This window comes from Aquarana catesbeiana, linkage group LG04, assembly GCF_042186555.1.
Source record: "Aquarana catesbeiana isolate 2022-GZ linkage group LG04, ASM4218655v1, whole genome shotgun sequence".
Taxonomy (NCBI): Eukaryota; Metazoa; Chordata; class Amphibia; order Anura; family Ranidae; genus Aquarana; species Aquarana catesbeiana.
This window is the reverse complement of record NC_133327.1, coordinates 54630537-54646394: the sequence shown is the minus strand read 5'-3', so window position 1 is coordinate 54646394 and position 15858 is coordinate 54630537. Positions and strand designations below refer to the sequence as shown.

Genomic DNA, 15858 nt, shown 5'->3' with positions numbered 1-15858 from the left:
TACATGGGGTGGTGTTTATGTTGGTCATGTGTGTATGTCTAAATGATTTGGCCTCAAAACACACACCTACTTCCTGTGTACAGATTCACTTCCGGGCCAATGTATATAGCTTCCTGCTTCAGTGTGTGTATATATATATCTCTATATATATAGCTCTCTCTATATATATATATATATCTATAGATGTAAGTTTGTGTGTCCACCAGCAGAGAGAAGTTGGGTAGGTGCCACACTCCCAATTCTGGAGGCATAATAATGGTCTAGTAGAGGGGTCTTCAAACTACGGCCCTCCAGTTGTTCTGGAACTACAATTCCCATCATGTCCGTGAATGTCAGATTTGTACAATGCCTCATGGGACGTGTAGTTCCGCAACAGCTGGAGAGCCGTAGTTTGAAGATTCCTGGTCACTCTAGCATGTCTTGAAAAAAGGTGGTTTCTCATGTGCCTTGTATAATGCCCAAAAGATATAGTTTGGAAAATACAAGTGGGTCATGGCACATCTACATTCCAAATTTTGCACTTAAGATGGTCATGCACTATGCAATCTGATTGGCCAATCTTTGTAAAACTTGATAATTAGGCAAACGGGTAATAGGAAGACACACTCGAACAATGAATTCAAATTAATTCAAAATATAGGAAATCAAACATGGTCTTGCACTAAATCTAATTTATTTAAGATCTAACTAATTGCAGTGTATGGTCACCTTTAAAGATCAAGGTCTGAAAATATAAATATATTGGGTTTATAAACACTTCTCTGTTCTTTGATTGCTTCTCGGCCTTTTGGCTAAGATCAAGTGTAATTTTGACTATAGCCTTTAGGGGTGTCTCTGCTTCACAGCTAGGATGTTGAGAACCACTTGTATCTATCCAAGCCATTTGGTACTTGTGGGGTACCCTCTGCTCGGCCTTTTAGGATCATTGATTAAATTCAGCTTCACCTACTTGCTACTATTGGGCAGAGGCTTAGCCCCACAGGGAACGAGATTGCGGTCTTCCTCCTCCCCCCCACTCCGCATTACCTCCAGGCAGCAAATGCTAGAGCCTTTGTAAAGGCTACGAAAAGAGCGAAGACGTCGCGGAACCAGAAGGAAGCCGCCTAAGAACACCTGAAGCGACCTCCAACTCCTCGACGATGGGGAAGAGAAACGAGAAGACCAGCAAGACAAAGAAGATCCCTGTTCCAGACACTTCATCCGAGGATGCCACTGCCTCAACCTCCACCTCTACCCCGGCCGGTGTCAGCCAACCAAGACCAGCCAAGCCATACCTGCCTGCAGATGGGCTCCCAGCTCTGGAGCCCTGGATGAAGCAGACGGTCATGCTGCAGATGAAAGAGGTGGACGGAAGAGTCCCCGACATGACCCCAGAAATCTTTGGAAAGAAGATGATCTTGGAACAGGGGTTCAGCAAAGCAGAGACGCTTTATGTGCAGACCTTCACAAAAGGTATTTTCTTCATAACTTTTATGTCCTTTCAGGTCTGCAGAAGATACTGGGAGATGGTGAAGACCAGTGGCCCTGAATCCCCTTTCCGTAAGTTCGTTGCAAACTGCCCCATAACTCGGGACAAAAAGCGGGTGACGGTGACCATGAGGAACCCCCATACCCAAGGAAAGGACATAGCCACCCACCTCCAGAGGTTTTGCACTGTGGTAAAGGACCCAATCAAAATCCTCAATGTCAAGGGCTTTTGGATAGGTAAGTGGTCTGTGCTTTTCAAATTTAGGAAAGACCCTTCGGGGGACATTTAGCACCTACAGCCGTGCTTCTCCCTGGGATCATCCGCAGGAATCCTTTTCTACCCCGGCATACCCCACAACTGCAACAGATGTGGCCACCAGGGACACATAGGTAAGGATTGTACAGAGCTTGCTTGCAGGTTCTGTAGGGTTACAGGCCACGAGACCAAGGACTGTCCGAGGTCTAAAGCCTGCAACCTCTGCGGATTGGCAGAGCATGTCTTCAGACACTGCCCCCAGAGGACCCGGACCTACGCTGGAGCCCTGATCCAGGGCAAGCCTTCCTCCAGCACCGGGAGGAAGACGCCAGAAAACAAACCAAAGAAGCCTCGAAAGGCCACAGATAAGTCCACTCCTGCCCGTCCTCGGCCCGCTGCTGACTAGACCTCATACCCTTTTTCATTATGGCTGAGATCTCAATCGTTTCCATTAATGTGAGGAGTATCAAGGATACATCTAGAAGGCAAGCGGTCCTGACCTTTCTTTCTAGTCAGCAGAGTGATGTCTACATGCTCCAGGAGTGCGCTCTTCCTCTTTTGAGGAGGTACACCCATCTAACCTCCCAGTGGACCCTTGGTTCCTCCTACTGGTCCGGGGCGGCGATTGCAAGTCTGCAGGGGTAGTCATTCTGGTCAGGGGTGGGCGCTTCACGGTTGACTCTATCCATGAGCTAGTCTGTGGCCATCTTTTGGTCATAGACGGCTCGTGGGTGGAAGGGCCAGTTAGGCTCATCAACATGTATGCCCCCACAGATAAGAATGCACGGCTGGAACTTTTGCGGACCCAACTTGTCACCACCAGAACAGTAGTGATCGGCGGTGATTTTAACTGTCCAATCAAGGAGGATGGGCGCAGCTCCAGCATGTACACAAAACTTGATGCTATTTCTAGGCTACTCAAGGAGATGATCTCGGAGGCCTCCTTGCAGGATGCCGTGGAATCCATAGGAAAAGGTGAACTATTCATGGTGCTGACCCGACGGATCTGTGCGTTCCAGGATTGACTTCATGCTCACTTCAAGAACAGTCAAGCATCGTGAGTTCTCCATGATCCCCTGCTTTTTCTCTGACCACAGGGCTATTCACTTTCAGGGTGACCTGGGCGAGGGCTTTGCCCGCGAACCAGGTTCCTGGAAGCTGAATAGCACCCTGCTGGAAAATGAGGAATTGATGGGGGAACTCCGGGAGGCCTATGCCACCTGGACGGAGGAAAAGAGATTCTTCGGAAGGGTAAGTGATTGGTGGGAGTTTGTGAAAGTCAAGCTGTGCAGCTTCTTTCAGGCAAGGGGACGCCAGCAAGTATGTGCCAGGAAGAGGGAACTCAGGAGACTGCAACATCAGTTGCAGTCCCTGCAGGACCTTCATCACTGTGGCTGGGACATTAGGCAGGACCTGAAGGACACCAAGAAGAGCCTGAAAGGGCACTTCGAGGAAGAATCCAGGCACATTGTCTTCCGTGCCAAGGTGGAGAATCTCGAGAAAGGTGAGAAGTGTAATTCTTTCTTTTTCAGGAAACATCACTCGGGACAAACACCCTTGTCAGAGCTGCGTGACAAGACCAGAACACTCCAGAAGGGGAAGGAGGCTGTGATGCAAGTGGTCAGCAACTACTACACCAACCTCTACTCCCCGAAAAAAACAGACACACAGGGGGCTGATAAGTTCCTGTCAGGTATCTCTAACCAAATTGATACTGCAGGTGCATCAGCCGTCAACGCCCTCTTGGTGTTGGAGGAGCTGCACTCTGCCTCTACATCCTTTAGACGGGTCAGGACCCCGGGCTGTGATGGTCTCCCAGTTGAGCTCTATGTAGCACTATGGGATCTCATGGGTCCAGACCTGCTCGGGCTGTATGAGGAGGTGGTGGTGGAGGGCAGAATGCCTCCGTCACTGAGGGAGGGGATGATCGCGATTTTGTACAAGCGCAAAGGGGAGAGATCGGACCTGAAAAATTGGCGTCCGATCTCTCTAAACGTGGACTACAAAATCCTCGCCAAGGTCCTGGCCAACAGGCTGAAGTCTGTCATCGGACAGATCATCCACCCGGATCAGACTTGTGGCAGTCGCAGGATTGCAGACAGCCTTCCGCTTGTCCGGGACACGGTCCAGTACATTCGTGGCCGCTGTGTGTACACGGCCCTGGTCAGTCTTGACCAGGAGAAGGCCTTTGACTGTGTCTCCCACGAGTTTAGAGCTCTGCACAGGTTTGGTACCGAGGAAATGTTTTGTTCGTATGTGAATGTAATGTATAATGACATTTGTAGTTGTGTAAATGGCTGGAAAACTGACCCCTTTCCAATTCAGTCTTGGGTGAGACAAGGCTGCCCTCTCTCACCTCTGCTTTTTGTCTGTTGTATAGAGCTCTTTGCCCGAAGCATCAGACGGAACCCAGAGATCAGAGAGATCACCGCACCAGGACTGGACAGACGGGAGGTCAAGTGCTCACTCTACATGGATGATGTGATGGTGTTCTGTGCTGATCGGCGGTCCATCGACACACTTGCCCAGACCTGTGAGAACTTCGGCCAAGCTTCAGGGGCAAAGGTCAACTGCGGGAAGTCAGAGGTCATGCTCTTCGGAAAGTGGTTCCTGCCTTCTTCTGCACCCATTCCTTTCAGCGTCAAAGCGGACTTCATCAAAATTCTTGGGGTCTGGTTTGGAGCTGAGGGCGCAGTCCTGGGAGGAAAGACTGGGAAAGATGTGGCAAAAGTTTGGACTTTGGAGCCTCAGAGATCTCACCATCGAAGGTAAAACACTGGTACTCCGCAACGAGATTCTCCCTGTGTTGCAGTACCTCGCCCAGGCCTGGCCCCCCCAGGTTAACACCTGCAAGGCCATCACCAGGGCGGTGTTTCACTTCATCTGGAGCTCCAAAATGGACAGAGTGAAGGGAGTGGTTATGTTCAAGGAACCCCGCAAGGGCGGTAAGGGCGTGCCCGACATTGCCACATTACTGAGGGTGTGCTTTGCTTGTAACTGCATCCGCAGGACTTTGGTTGACAGAACTGTAGACTCTGGTGGTAACTCCATGTCCCATTTCTTCCTCTTGCCTCTTTGGAGGTCCTTTGGATGGGATAAATGGGACAGCTCCATCCCCTACAACAGGGACACTCCTTGGTACTACTTGGACACTTTCAAGTTTATTAACAGCTTCATATCCGCGCTATTGCCAAATGACGGTAATAGCGCAGATCTACATTGCTGGGACTACGTCTATTGATGTTGTCCCGTGCACGAGCGGCCTGCGTGCCCCCTGCAGGGCACGCGCTGTGCGCTCGGTGATTAGCGAGTCTATGAGACTCGCCTGATCACAGATCAGAGTAAGGGGTCGGTCCCGACACCTTACCACATGATCATCTGTCAGCCAATGACAGCTGATCAAGTGATGTAAACAGAGTCGGTAATCGGCAATTTCTTCTCCTCGCGCTGACAGCGTGAGGAGGAAAAAAAGCAGCCGATCACCGGCGGCCATGAGAGGGACATCAGTCCTTATCACGGCGATCATCTGCCCCCTGCCAGTGACACCTTAGAAAAGGGAGCAGTGCCGCTTACCAGTGCCCACCAGCGTCACCCATCAGTGCCCACAGTGCCATCCATGAGTGCCCACAGTGCCACCCATCAGTGCCACCCATCAGTGCCCATAGTGCCACCCATCAGCGCCCACATCAGTGCCACAACAGTGCTGCACATCAGTGTCACCTACCAGTGCCCATAAGTGCCCATCAGTGACGCCCATCAGTGACGCCCATCAGTGCCCCCCATCAGTGCCGCCCATCAGTGCCCCCCATCAGTGGTACCTATCAGTGCCCATCAGTGCCACCTATCTGTGCCACCCATCCGTGCCACCCATCAGTGCCACCCATCAGCGCCCATCAGTGGCCATCAGTGCTGCCTTATCTGTGCCCATCAGTACCGCCTTATCTGTCCCCATCAGTGCTGCCTTAACTGTGCCTATCAGTGCCGCCTTAACTGTGCCTATCAGTGCCGCCTTAACTGTGCCTATCCGTGCCCATCAGTGCAGCCTATAAGTGCCCACCAGTGCTGCCTCAACAGCGCATATCAATGAAGGAGAAAATTTACCTGTTTGCAAAATTTTATAACAAACTATGAAGCATGATTTTTTTTTTTCAAAATTTTCCATCTTTTTTTGTTTGTTTAGCAAAAATAAAAATCCCAGCTGTGATCAAATACCACCAAAAGAAAGCTCTATTTGTGGGAAAAAAATGATAAAAATTTCATTTGGGTACAGTGTTGTATGACCGCGCAATTGTCATTCAGAGTGCGACAGCGCTGAAAGCTGAAAATTGGTCTGGGCAGGAGGGGGGTTTAAGTGCCCAGTAAGCAAGTGGTTAAGGAACTGGGGCTGCATGGAGTAAAGCCCGACTTGTGGAAGCCAAAAACTATCCACAAGTTGATTAGAGCATCAGACATTGTTGAGACTGTTCCAGGCCTCCCTCCAGCCGCTTGCAAAGTGGTCTGGAGGAATGTTTCTTCAAAGAGACTCACCAACAGGCACAAAGATCTGGCATGGATGGCAATTCAAGGGGGGTTGCCACTCAGGATATTCATGCATGCCAGAAACCTGTGTAGATACAGGCACTGCCCCTTTTGCATCATCCAGGAGGAAACTGCTTTTCATGTTTTCTGGGAGTGCCCCTTTGCACAGGACCTGTTGAGGGCCTTGGAACCTGAACTGAAAGACTTTGTACCACAGACTATCACACACTTTGGTGTGTTGAATGGACTCTTCTGTGGAACTTATTCACAGGAGGACATTAACAGTGCCTGGCGGGTGCTGTGTTGCTTTAAGGACGCATTGTGGTGTGCCAGAAAGCGCCTCATCCACCAGCGAGAGAGGATGTCCATCGAGGACTGTCACAGACAGGTTCACAGTCTGCTCAGAGACTATCACTTGATGGACTTCAAGGAGGAACAGGAGGTCTGAAGATTTCCCTCCCCCCCCCCCCTTTCCCCACTTGTGTATCCTTTGGCAGTTCAATAAAGCTTCGGGCCTGTGGACTCTTTTCTCCCTCCCCTCCCCATCACACCCGTTGCCCATTTGAATGCTATTAGACAGTGGATGACCTGACATTTTCTGACATGTTTTTTGAAATAATGCTTTCAGGGTAATGCGGCGTCATGGATGATGTGATGTTTCAGGGTACTATTACTCTGCGCAACACATTAGGCATCATACCGCAGGATGAATTTAATTTATTTGTATGCTTGGAACTGTATTGTTATGTAGTGTATTTATTCGCTGCGTCGCAGTACAGAGTGGAGTGTACCCTGTTGAAGTATTTGTTTTTTGTATATTTTCTTGCAAAATAAACTATACATTTTCAATCAACTTCTCTGTTCTTAGTAATGTATTGTGGGTAAAAAAAGAAAAAACACATTTCAAAGATATATTAGAAGTAATAGGAATGAGATTAGCATCAAAAGGGTTAATTAACTGAGAAATCACCCAATTAGATGAAATTAACCAATTGTATTGGGCGTGTGCTATTATCAACAAGAAAACCACAGTTACCCTAGCGGCAGTTGCAGTTTACATATGCAGGTATTTATTATCGCTATTTGAGCTTCAACGTGCGCTGGTTTGCACGTTCAATTAACGATTTTCCGGTGCACCAATTAATGTATGAACTGATGTAGCGCCTTCTCCTTAGTGAATGACCCTCCCCATGTTTCTTTATTATTAGCTAAATAGTTTAATTATACTATGTTTTTGATAAATGTATTCAAGGGTTGCTAATTTCCAGTCAATGAGGAATTTATTTTATAAAGTCATGTACACACAATCAGAAAATTGTCCAAAAATAAAGCTTTTAAAGCGATCATATGTACACTCTGATCATTAGTACACAACTTTCAATATTATTAGGGGCAAACACAAATATTTTTTCTCGTACAATACCAGATCGTACGTTTTTTCGTTTAATCAGTACAGTTGTTGTCCGAAAATACAATACAAATACAATACAATTTATTACATCACTTTTATTCTGTCGTACGAGAACCTTCGTATCTTTAGTAACTTTTTTTATTTTCGATATGAGACTAGCAAGGGGAAAAAAAATGGACGATCGTTCATATCCAATAATCTCATTGTGTGTACCAGGCATAATGAACGTGTTGATCTTTATTCTTGTGATACCAGATGATGAATCTTGATGGGTCCAAAACTTTCATTTTGATGAGTTTGTAACTTATAATAAATATACAAGGGGCTGCAGATATATATATATATATATATATATATATATATATATATATATATATATATATATCAAAAGTATTGGGACACCTGCCTTTACATGCATATGAACTTTAATGGCATCCCAGTCTTAGTCCGTAGGGTTCAATATTGAGCTGGCCCACCATTTGCAGCTATAACAGCTTCAACTCCTGTGGGAAGGCTGTCCACAAGGTTAAGAAGTGGGCCTGGCTCACAGTTCCTTCACCCAAAGTCGCTCATCCATGTCTTTATGGACCTTGCTTTGTGTACTGGTCCAAATCATTTGGTGGAGGGGGGATTATGGTGTAGGGTTGTTTTTCAGGGGTTGGGCTTGACCCCTTCGTTCCAGTGAAGGGAACTCTTAAGGCGTCAGCATACCAAGACATTTTGGACAATTTCATGCTTCCAACTTTGTAGGAACAGTTTGGGGATGGCCCCTTCCTGTTCCAACATGACTGCGCACCAGTGCACAAAGCAAGATCCATAAAGACATGGATGAGCGAGTTTTAAAAGAGTTTCACAGTGCTGTACAGAAAACACTGAGCCCATCACATCAATCTCAGCACCAGAGTATATTACACTCTAATGTCCCACCACAAACATTATTATTATACATTTATATAGCGCTGAAATACTCCACAGTGCTGCATAGGGAACACTGAACCAGTCATATTTGTAACTGCACTAGAGGAGGTTGCACTCTAATGTCCCTAGAACTGCTGAGAATAGTTCTCAAAGAGTTAGCAGTTTGTGTTTGTCAGAGCCATCCCCTCTGCCAGGAAGCTTGGCACGACTCTTGATTGGGTTTCCGAGAATCTTCCAAATTTGCCAAAAATTGTCTCTCTAGCTAACCTGTCCCTCCCTCCGTTCTTGGGATCCTGATCTACTTGGGGTAGTTGAGCTTTGGAAAACATTGGGTTACACAGTAACATAATCCTTTCCTTCAACGTGTTAATAATTGACAAAGATCTAGGATACATATACACTGTGGTTCTGTTTTGTTGTCAGACATGGATGTCCTCACGCTGTCTCTCTGTTCATTGCTACTCTTCTACTTCATTATCACTGTATGGAGAATACAGAAGACACGGCTCCGACTTCCTCCAGGACCGACTCCATTGCCATTTATAGGTAATCTGCTTCAAGTCGGCTTCGCATGGTACCGGTTTTATCCCAAGGTGAGTCCTAAACACAAGTGTAGAAGAGCCAAGCACCCATATACCTGAGTGTAGAGGGATTATTGTTGATAAAATGGAACTGGATAAGTGGAAACTCTTTAGTTGATTTGGATAACGGTCACTCCAATAGTAACAGGCTGCTGAGCTTACCTCTGCTACTGCATTATATAGAAATTGTTATTATCTATTGTTAATTACCATATTTATGGGCGTATAACATGCAAATCAGGGGGAAATCATGGGTGCATGTTATACGCCGAACCGCTCCCTCAGAGGGGAAAGGGGGAACAAACTCTCCTGCTGAAGAAATTCAAACCATCTATGGTATTATGGTACCGCCTCACTGGTATTATCTGATACAGTACAATTTTTGTTGCCTTTGTTCTCAGCCCCAACACCAAGGAGTAGTTTATAAGCATCAGATTTTAAAATGGGGAGCATACTTTAAAGCATATCCATTCTATGACCATATATCGCAAAGTGAAAGGTTTGTTTTTAGCCCCTCTTTTATTATGTTTCTTTCTTCCCTGCTGCTGTATTTAGCTACCAGCAGAGAAGAAAATGCCCAGTACTTACAGGTATTGATGAGCCTGTAATTCATCCAATATGACTGTGCTGGGCCAGTCACCAAACAGCAGCATTGACACATGTGGAGATTCCAAATCCATGTGTAAACTATTACTTGACTGATGTCACTGCAGACATACTGGAGGACATGGTTAGAGACTGTGAATATACTACAAGAGATGATCAGAGACTGCAAACTTACTAAAAGAGATGAAATGTAAAATCTGAAAAACTCCTCTCATAAAATACCAACATAAAAAAAAAACAAAAAAAAAACCGTAGTGATCAAATAAACCATAAATGTGAATACTAAGCACTGTAAATAGGACTGTGAATCGATATATGCATATCAGAGTTCATAAGTGATCTTGAATGGAGAAAATCAGAAAACCTCTAGGAAAGGTGAAGAAAGTCCCAAAGGCAAGTCCCTCTGTACTCTGCGGAGAAGACTTAAATATGACTGTATCAAAACACCGCTCACAGTGATCCTCCACCACATAGATTTTGTGCTTACCACAAAGCAAGCAGTAAAAGCTTGTGTGCAGACCCAAATCAGGGATATCCAGCTGGTAATGGAGCTTCTCTGTATGCAGCGTGACTGCGAAAATGCACTAGGAGATCCACCCACTCGAGATAAAATAAGATAAAAAAAGCAGTTCCCCGGCCGGCATAGCGAGCGCCCGTTCACAATAGGATCGCGATGACGTCAGAGCGTATACCTCCCGACGTACGTTTCGTCTAAAACTGACGTCGTCTGGGGAACGGGTGATGCTCTGAGTCATCACAATATATAGAGTACATAAAACCACGCCTCATTATGAGATCTCAGCAGCATGAAGGATAAGCCATCAATCACATAATTAGATTGTAGCCAGAGCTAAAAAAAAGGAAAAAAAACAGGAATCACTTGTTACCCACAAAGGATATACCTAGAACCATTAAAAATGGGATGCGTAAATTGTATAAAAAGGAATATTAAATGCATGAATGGTAAAACCCATCAGTATAAGGCCGATGGATCAAGCCAACAACAGCGCATAGCCTTACAGGCACACAGTGTATGCAGACGACACTCCGCCATCTTGTGGAACTGAGGGGAATTGTGTCTCTAAAAAAACTCTAAAAAATATTCATCCATAGATCATGCAATATTCATCCATAGATCATGCAATCTATATGGATGTGAACCCAAAAATACAAATATGTAGGATATATATATATAAGACATGTGTACTTGAAAAGCACATATGTCTTTATCAAAATTAATATCAAAATGGTGGTCATTATGAAACTAAAAAAAGAAGAAATATATAAACCAAGAGGCAAAAATCCTCATACAATATGTCACAAAATGGTTATATAAACCCATAATGTGAAGATCACTGAGGGGAATTGCGTCTCTGAAAAAACTCTAAGTAATATACACCCATAATGTCTGCACAATCTATATGGCTTTAAACCCAAAAATACATATATGAAGGATATATATATATATATATATATATATATATATATATATATATATATATATATATATATATATATATATATATATATATATATATATATATATATATATATTATATATATATATATATATATATATATATATATATATATATATATATATATATATATATATATATATATATATATATATATATATATATAGAATATATGTACTTTAAAAGTACATATGTCTTTACCCAAAATTCATATCAAACTAGTGGTCATTATAAAACTAAAAAAGAAGAATAATAAATATATCCTCATACAATATGTCACAAAATGGTTATATAAACCCATAATGTGAAGATCACTAAAAATAAATAGAAGTCAAGGGACAAAAATCAAGGACCAAAGAAAAACAAAAATTTATGAAAAAAGGGGGGGGGGGGAATATAAACTCCTATCAACACTGAGATGTCACATCGAGTTCACAGCGATATTATCAACATTAAGCATTATCAATAAATGTATTCAAGTCTACCTCCACATTTAACCCAAATGGTGTATAACATTTGATTTTATATATCCATGCCATTTCCAACCGCGAGATCCCTCGCACTAAAGATCCACCCCTCCAGGGACGTGTGTACTTATCTATCCCTAAAAAGATAGTTTTGTCCGGATTTTTATTATGAACTTCTAAATAATGCCTGGACACAGGATGTTTAGGGAAACCATTGAGGATATATGTCACATGTTTCTTTGAGTCTAACCCTGAGGGGGCGTTTAGTCCTGCCCACATACTGTAGCCCACAAGGGCATTAGAGCAGGTAAACTACCCCCTCAGTAGAACACGTGATGAAAGGCCTGATGGAAAACTCTTCCTGAGTGCTGGAAGACCTAAAATTGTTGGTTCTATGTGTACAGCCATTTAATGAACACACCCTACCTCTCCTACATTGGTAAAATCCTGTGATGTCATTAAAAAAACTTCTTTTGATAATGGGGGGTCGAAGATGTTAGTAGCGATGGTACCCCTAAGCGAAGACCCCCCTCTATAAACCACTTGGGGTTTTGCGAGAAGAATGGTATTAAGAGTGGGATCATTGGTGAGAATATGCCAATGCTTTTTAATCATTTGCCCAACTGTCCTATGCTGGATAGAATATGTTGTGATAAACGGAATGGAGGGCACCCCATTGTCATTAGGTGTTCTCTCCTTGAGTAAGTCATTCCTATCCATAGATAGTACTTCTTGAAGAGTGTTATTAAGAAGTATATCTGAGTACCCCTTCTCTGAGAAACGTTTAGTCAGAATGTTCGCCTGCATAAGGAACTCTCCATTATCTGAGCAATTCCGCCTCAGGCACACATACTGACTTTTGGGCACCGACCTAATCCAGTCTTTGTGATGGCAGCCATTGGTGGGGATATATGAATTACGGTCAGTGCTCTTAAAGTAGGTGGCAGTGGTGAACCGACCATCCCTCACTCTGATGGTTAAATCGAGAAAATTAATTTCATGCTGGTTAGCTTCATAATTGAGAAAAATACCCCTTGTGTTAACATTGAGCTCACCAAGAAAGAAGTCCAAATCAGCCCTATCTCCACCCCAAAGGAGGAGGATGTCATCTATAGATCTAGCCCACAGGACCACCTGGGGTCTCTGTTGGGCATAGATGACATCCTCCTCCCAAAGTGCCATAAAGAGGTTCGCCAAACTGGGGGCATATTTATCCCCCATGGCGACCCCTCTAACCTCTATCCCTAACACAATAGGGATAAAACTTTTTCGCAGAAGAGAGTTTAACAAGACTCGTGGCCACTCATTAAAATTAGAAGAAAAGAGGTTTAACCTTAAACTACGTAGAGGGTTCTTTACTGTAAGAGCGGCAAGGATGTGGAATTCCCTTCCACAGGCGGTGGTCTCAGTGAGGAGCATTGATAGCTTCAAGAAACTATTAGATAAGCACCTGAATGACCACAACATACAGGGATATACAATGCAATACTGACACATAATCACACACATAGGTTGGACTTGATGGACTTGTGTCTTTTTTCAACCTCACCTACTATGTAACTATGTAACTATGTAACCTGCTTATAAAACTGGCCCCCAAACCAGAAATAGCTCCGAGATGCGGCAAATTGGAGCAATTCTAAACTGAAGGAGATCTGTTCATTGAATAGGCCGGAATCACGCCTCAAAAAATATTCGACAGCAAAGAGACCAAGACTGTGTGGTATGACAGTATAAAGAGACGTAACGTCAGCTGTCACCACATCCACAGTCCTGGTCTCGGTGTGACTTCAGCCAATAAATTGATCACATGCCGTGAGTCTTTAATGTAAGAGGGTACTTTTACAACTAATGGTTGGAGGAAAAAATCTATATACCTGCCCACCCGGGACGTGACAGAGTCAATACCACTCACAATCGGACATCCCGGGGGGCAGGTAGGGTGCTTATGAATCTTTGGCAAGTAATATATCACTGGTGTCCTAGGTGCCCTAGGTATTAAATATGACTTCTCCTTTTTTGTTAAGAACACCTGATTCAAATCCCTTCTGAACAAGGACCTCTAGTTCCCTTTTAAATTTGATTTTAGGATCAAACTGAAGAGGGGTATATGTGTTAACGTCACCCAGTATTATATTCATTTCTGCAAGATAATCTTTTTTGTCAAGGATTATAATCCCACCCCCCTTAATCCTTAATTTAAAAGGGAACTAGAGGTCCTTGTTCAGAAGGGATTTGAATCAGGTGTTCTTAACAAAAAGGAGAAGTCATATTTAATACCTAGGGCACCTAGGACACCAGTGATATATTACTTGCCAAAGATTCATAAGCACCCTACCTGCCCCCCAGAACGTCTGATTGTGAGTGGTATTGACTCTGTCACGTCCCGGGTGAGCAGGTATATAGATTTTTTCCTCCAACCATTAGTTGTAAAAGTACCCTCTTACATTAAAGACTCACGGCATGTGATCAATTTATTGGCTGAAGTCATACCGAGACCAGGACTGTGGATGGTATCTCAGAGCTATTTCTGGTTTGGGGGCCAGTTTTATAAGCAGGTTAGAGGGGTCGCCATGGGGGTTAATATGCCCCCAGTTTGGCGAACCTCTTTATGGCACTTTGGGAGGAGGATGTTGTCTATGCCCAACAGAGACCCCAGGTGGTCCTGTGGGCTAGATATATAGATGACATCCTCCTCCTTTGGGATGGAGATAGGGCTGATTTGGACTTCTTTCTTGGTGAGCTCAATGTTAACTCAAGGGGTATTTTTCTCAATTATGAAGCTAGCCAGCATGAAATAAATTTTCTTGATTTAACCATCAGAGTGAGGGACGATCGGTTCACCACTGCCACCTACTTTAAGAGCACTGACCGTAATTCATATATCCCCACCAATAGCTGCCATCACGAAGCCTGGATTAGGTCGGTGCCCAAAAGTCAGTATGTGCGCCTGAGGTGGAATTGCTCAGATAACGGAGAGTTCCTTATGCAGGCGAGCTTTCTGACTAAACGTTTCTCAGAGAAGGGGTACTCAGATATACTTCTTAATAACACTCTTCAAGAAGTACTATCTATGGATAGGAACGACTTACTCAAGGAGAGAACACCTAATGACAATGGGGTGCCCTCCATTCCGTTTATCACAACATATTCTATCCAGCATAGGACAGTTGGGCAAATGATTAAAAAGCATTGGCATATTCTCACCAATGATCCCACTCCTAATACCATTCTTCCCGCAAAACCCAAAGTGGTTTATAGAGGGGTGCCTTCACTTAGGGGTACCATCGCTACTAACATCATCGACCCCCCAATTATCAAAAGAAGTTTTTTTAATGACCTCACATGATTTTACCAATGTAGGAGATGTAGGCTGTGTTCATTAAATGGCTGTACACATAGAAGAACCAACAATTTTAGGTCTTTCAGCACTCAGGAAGAGTTTTCCATCAGGCCTTTCATCACATGTTCTACTGAGGGGGTGGTTTACCTGCTCCAATGCCCTTGTGGGCTACAGTATGTGGGCAGGACTAAACGCCCCCTCAGGGTTAGACTCAAGGAACATGTGACGAATATCCTCAATGGTTTCCCTAAACATCCTGTGTCCAGGCATTATTTAGAAGTTCATAATAAAAATCCGGACAAAACTATCTTTTTAGGGATAGATAAGTACACACGTCCCTGGAGGGGTGGATCTTTAGTGCGAGGGATCTCGTGGTTGGAAATGGCATGGATATATAAAATCAAATGTTATACACCATTTGGGTTAAATGTGGAGGTAGACTTGAATGCATTTATTGATAATGTTTAATGTTGATAATATCGCTGTGAACTCGATGTGACATCTCGGTGTTGATAGGAGTTTATATTCCCCCCCCTTTTTTTCATAGATGTTTGTTTTTCTTTGGTCCTTGATTTTTGTCCCTTGACTTCTATTTATTTTTAGTGATCTTCACATTATAGGTTTATATAACCATTATGTGACATATTGTATGAGGATATATTTATTATTCTTCTTTTTTAGTTTACTAATGACCACTAGTTTGATATGAATTTTGGGTAAAGACATATGTACTTTTAAAGTACATATGTCCTATATATATATATATATATATATATATCCTTCATATATGTATTTTTGAGTTTAAACCCATAT

At 43.7% G+C, this 15858-nt stretch overlaps 1 protein-coding gene and 1 pseudogene across 1 annotated transcript in view; both read left to right on the top strand.

Annotated features, from left to right (window-relative positions):
* The window catches only part of LOC141139255 (cytochrome P450 2G1-like), a 143252-nt gene that overhangs the window by 10513 nt on the left and 116881 nt on the right, over nt 1–15858 (top strand). The window contains exon 2 of the mRNA XM_073625212.1: nt 8994–9163. Within this exon, the coding sequence (XP_073481313.1) occupies nt 8996–9163 (168 nt within the window). The 5' untranslated portion in view covers nt 8994–8995. The remainder of the gene's footprint in view (nt 1–8993; nt 9164–15858) is intronic.
* LOC141141377 (uncharacterized) lies at nt 869–2605 on the top strand (annotated as a pseudogene).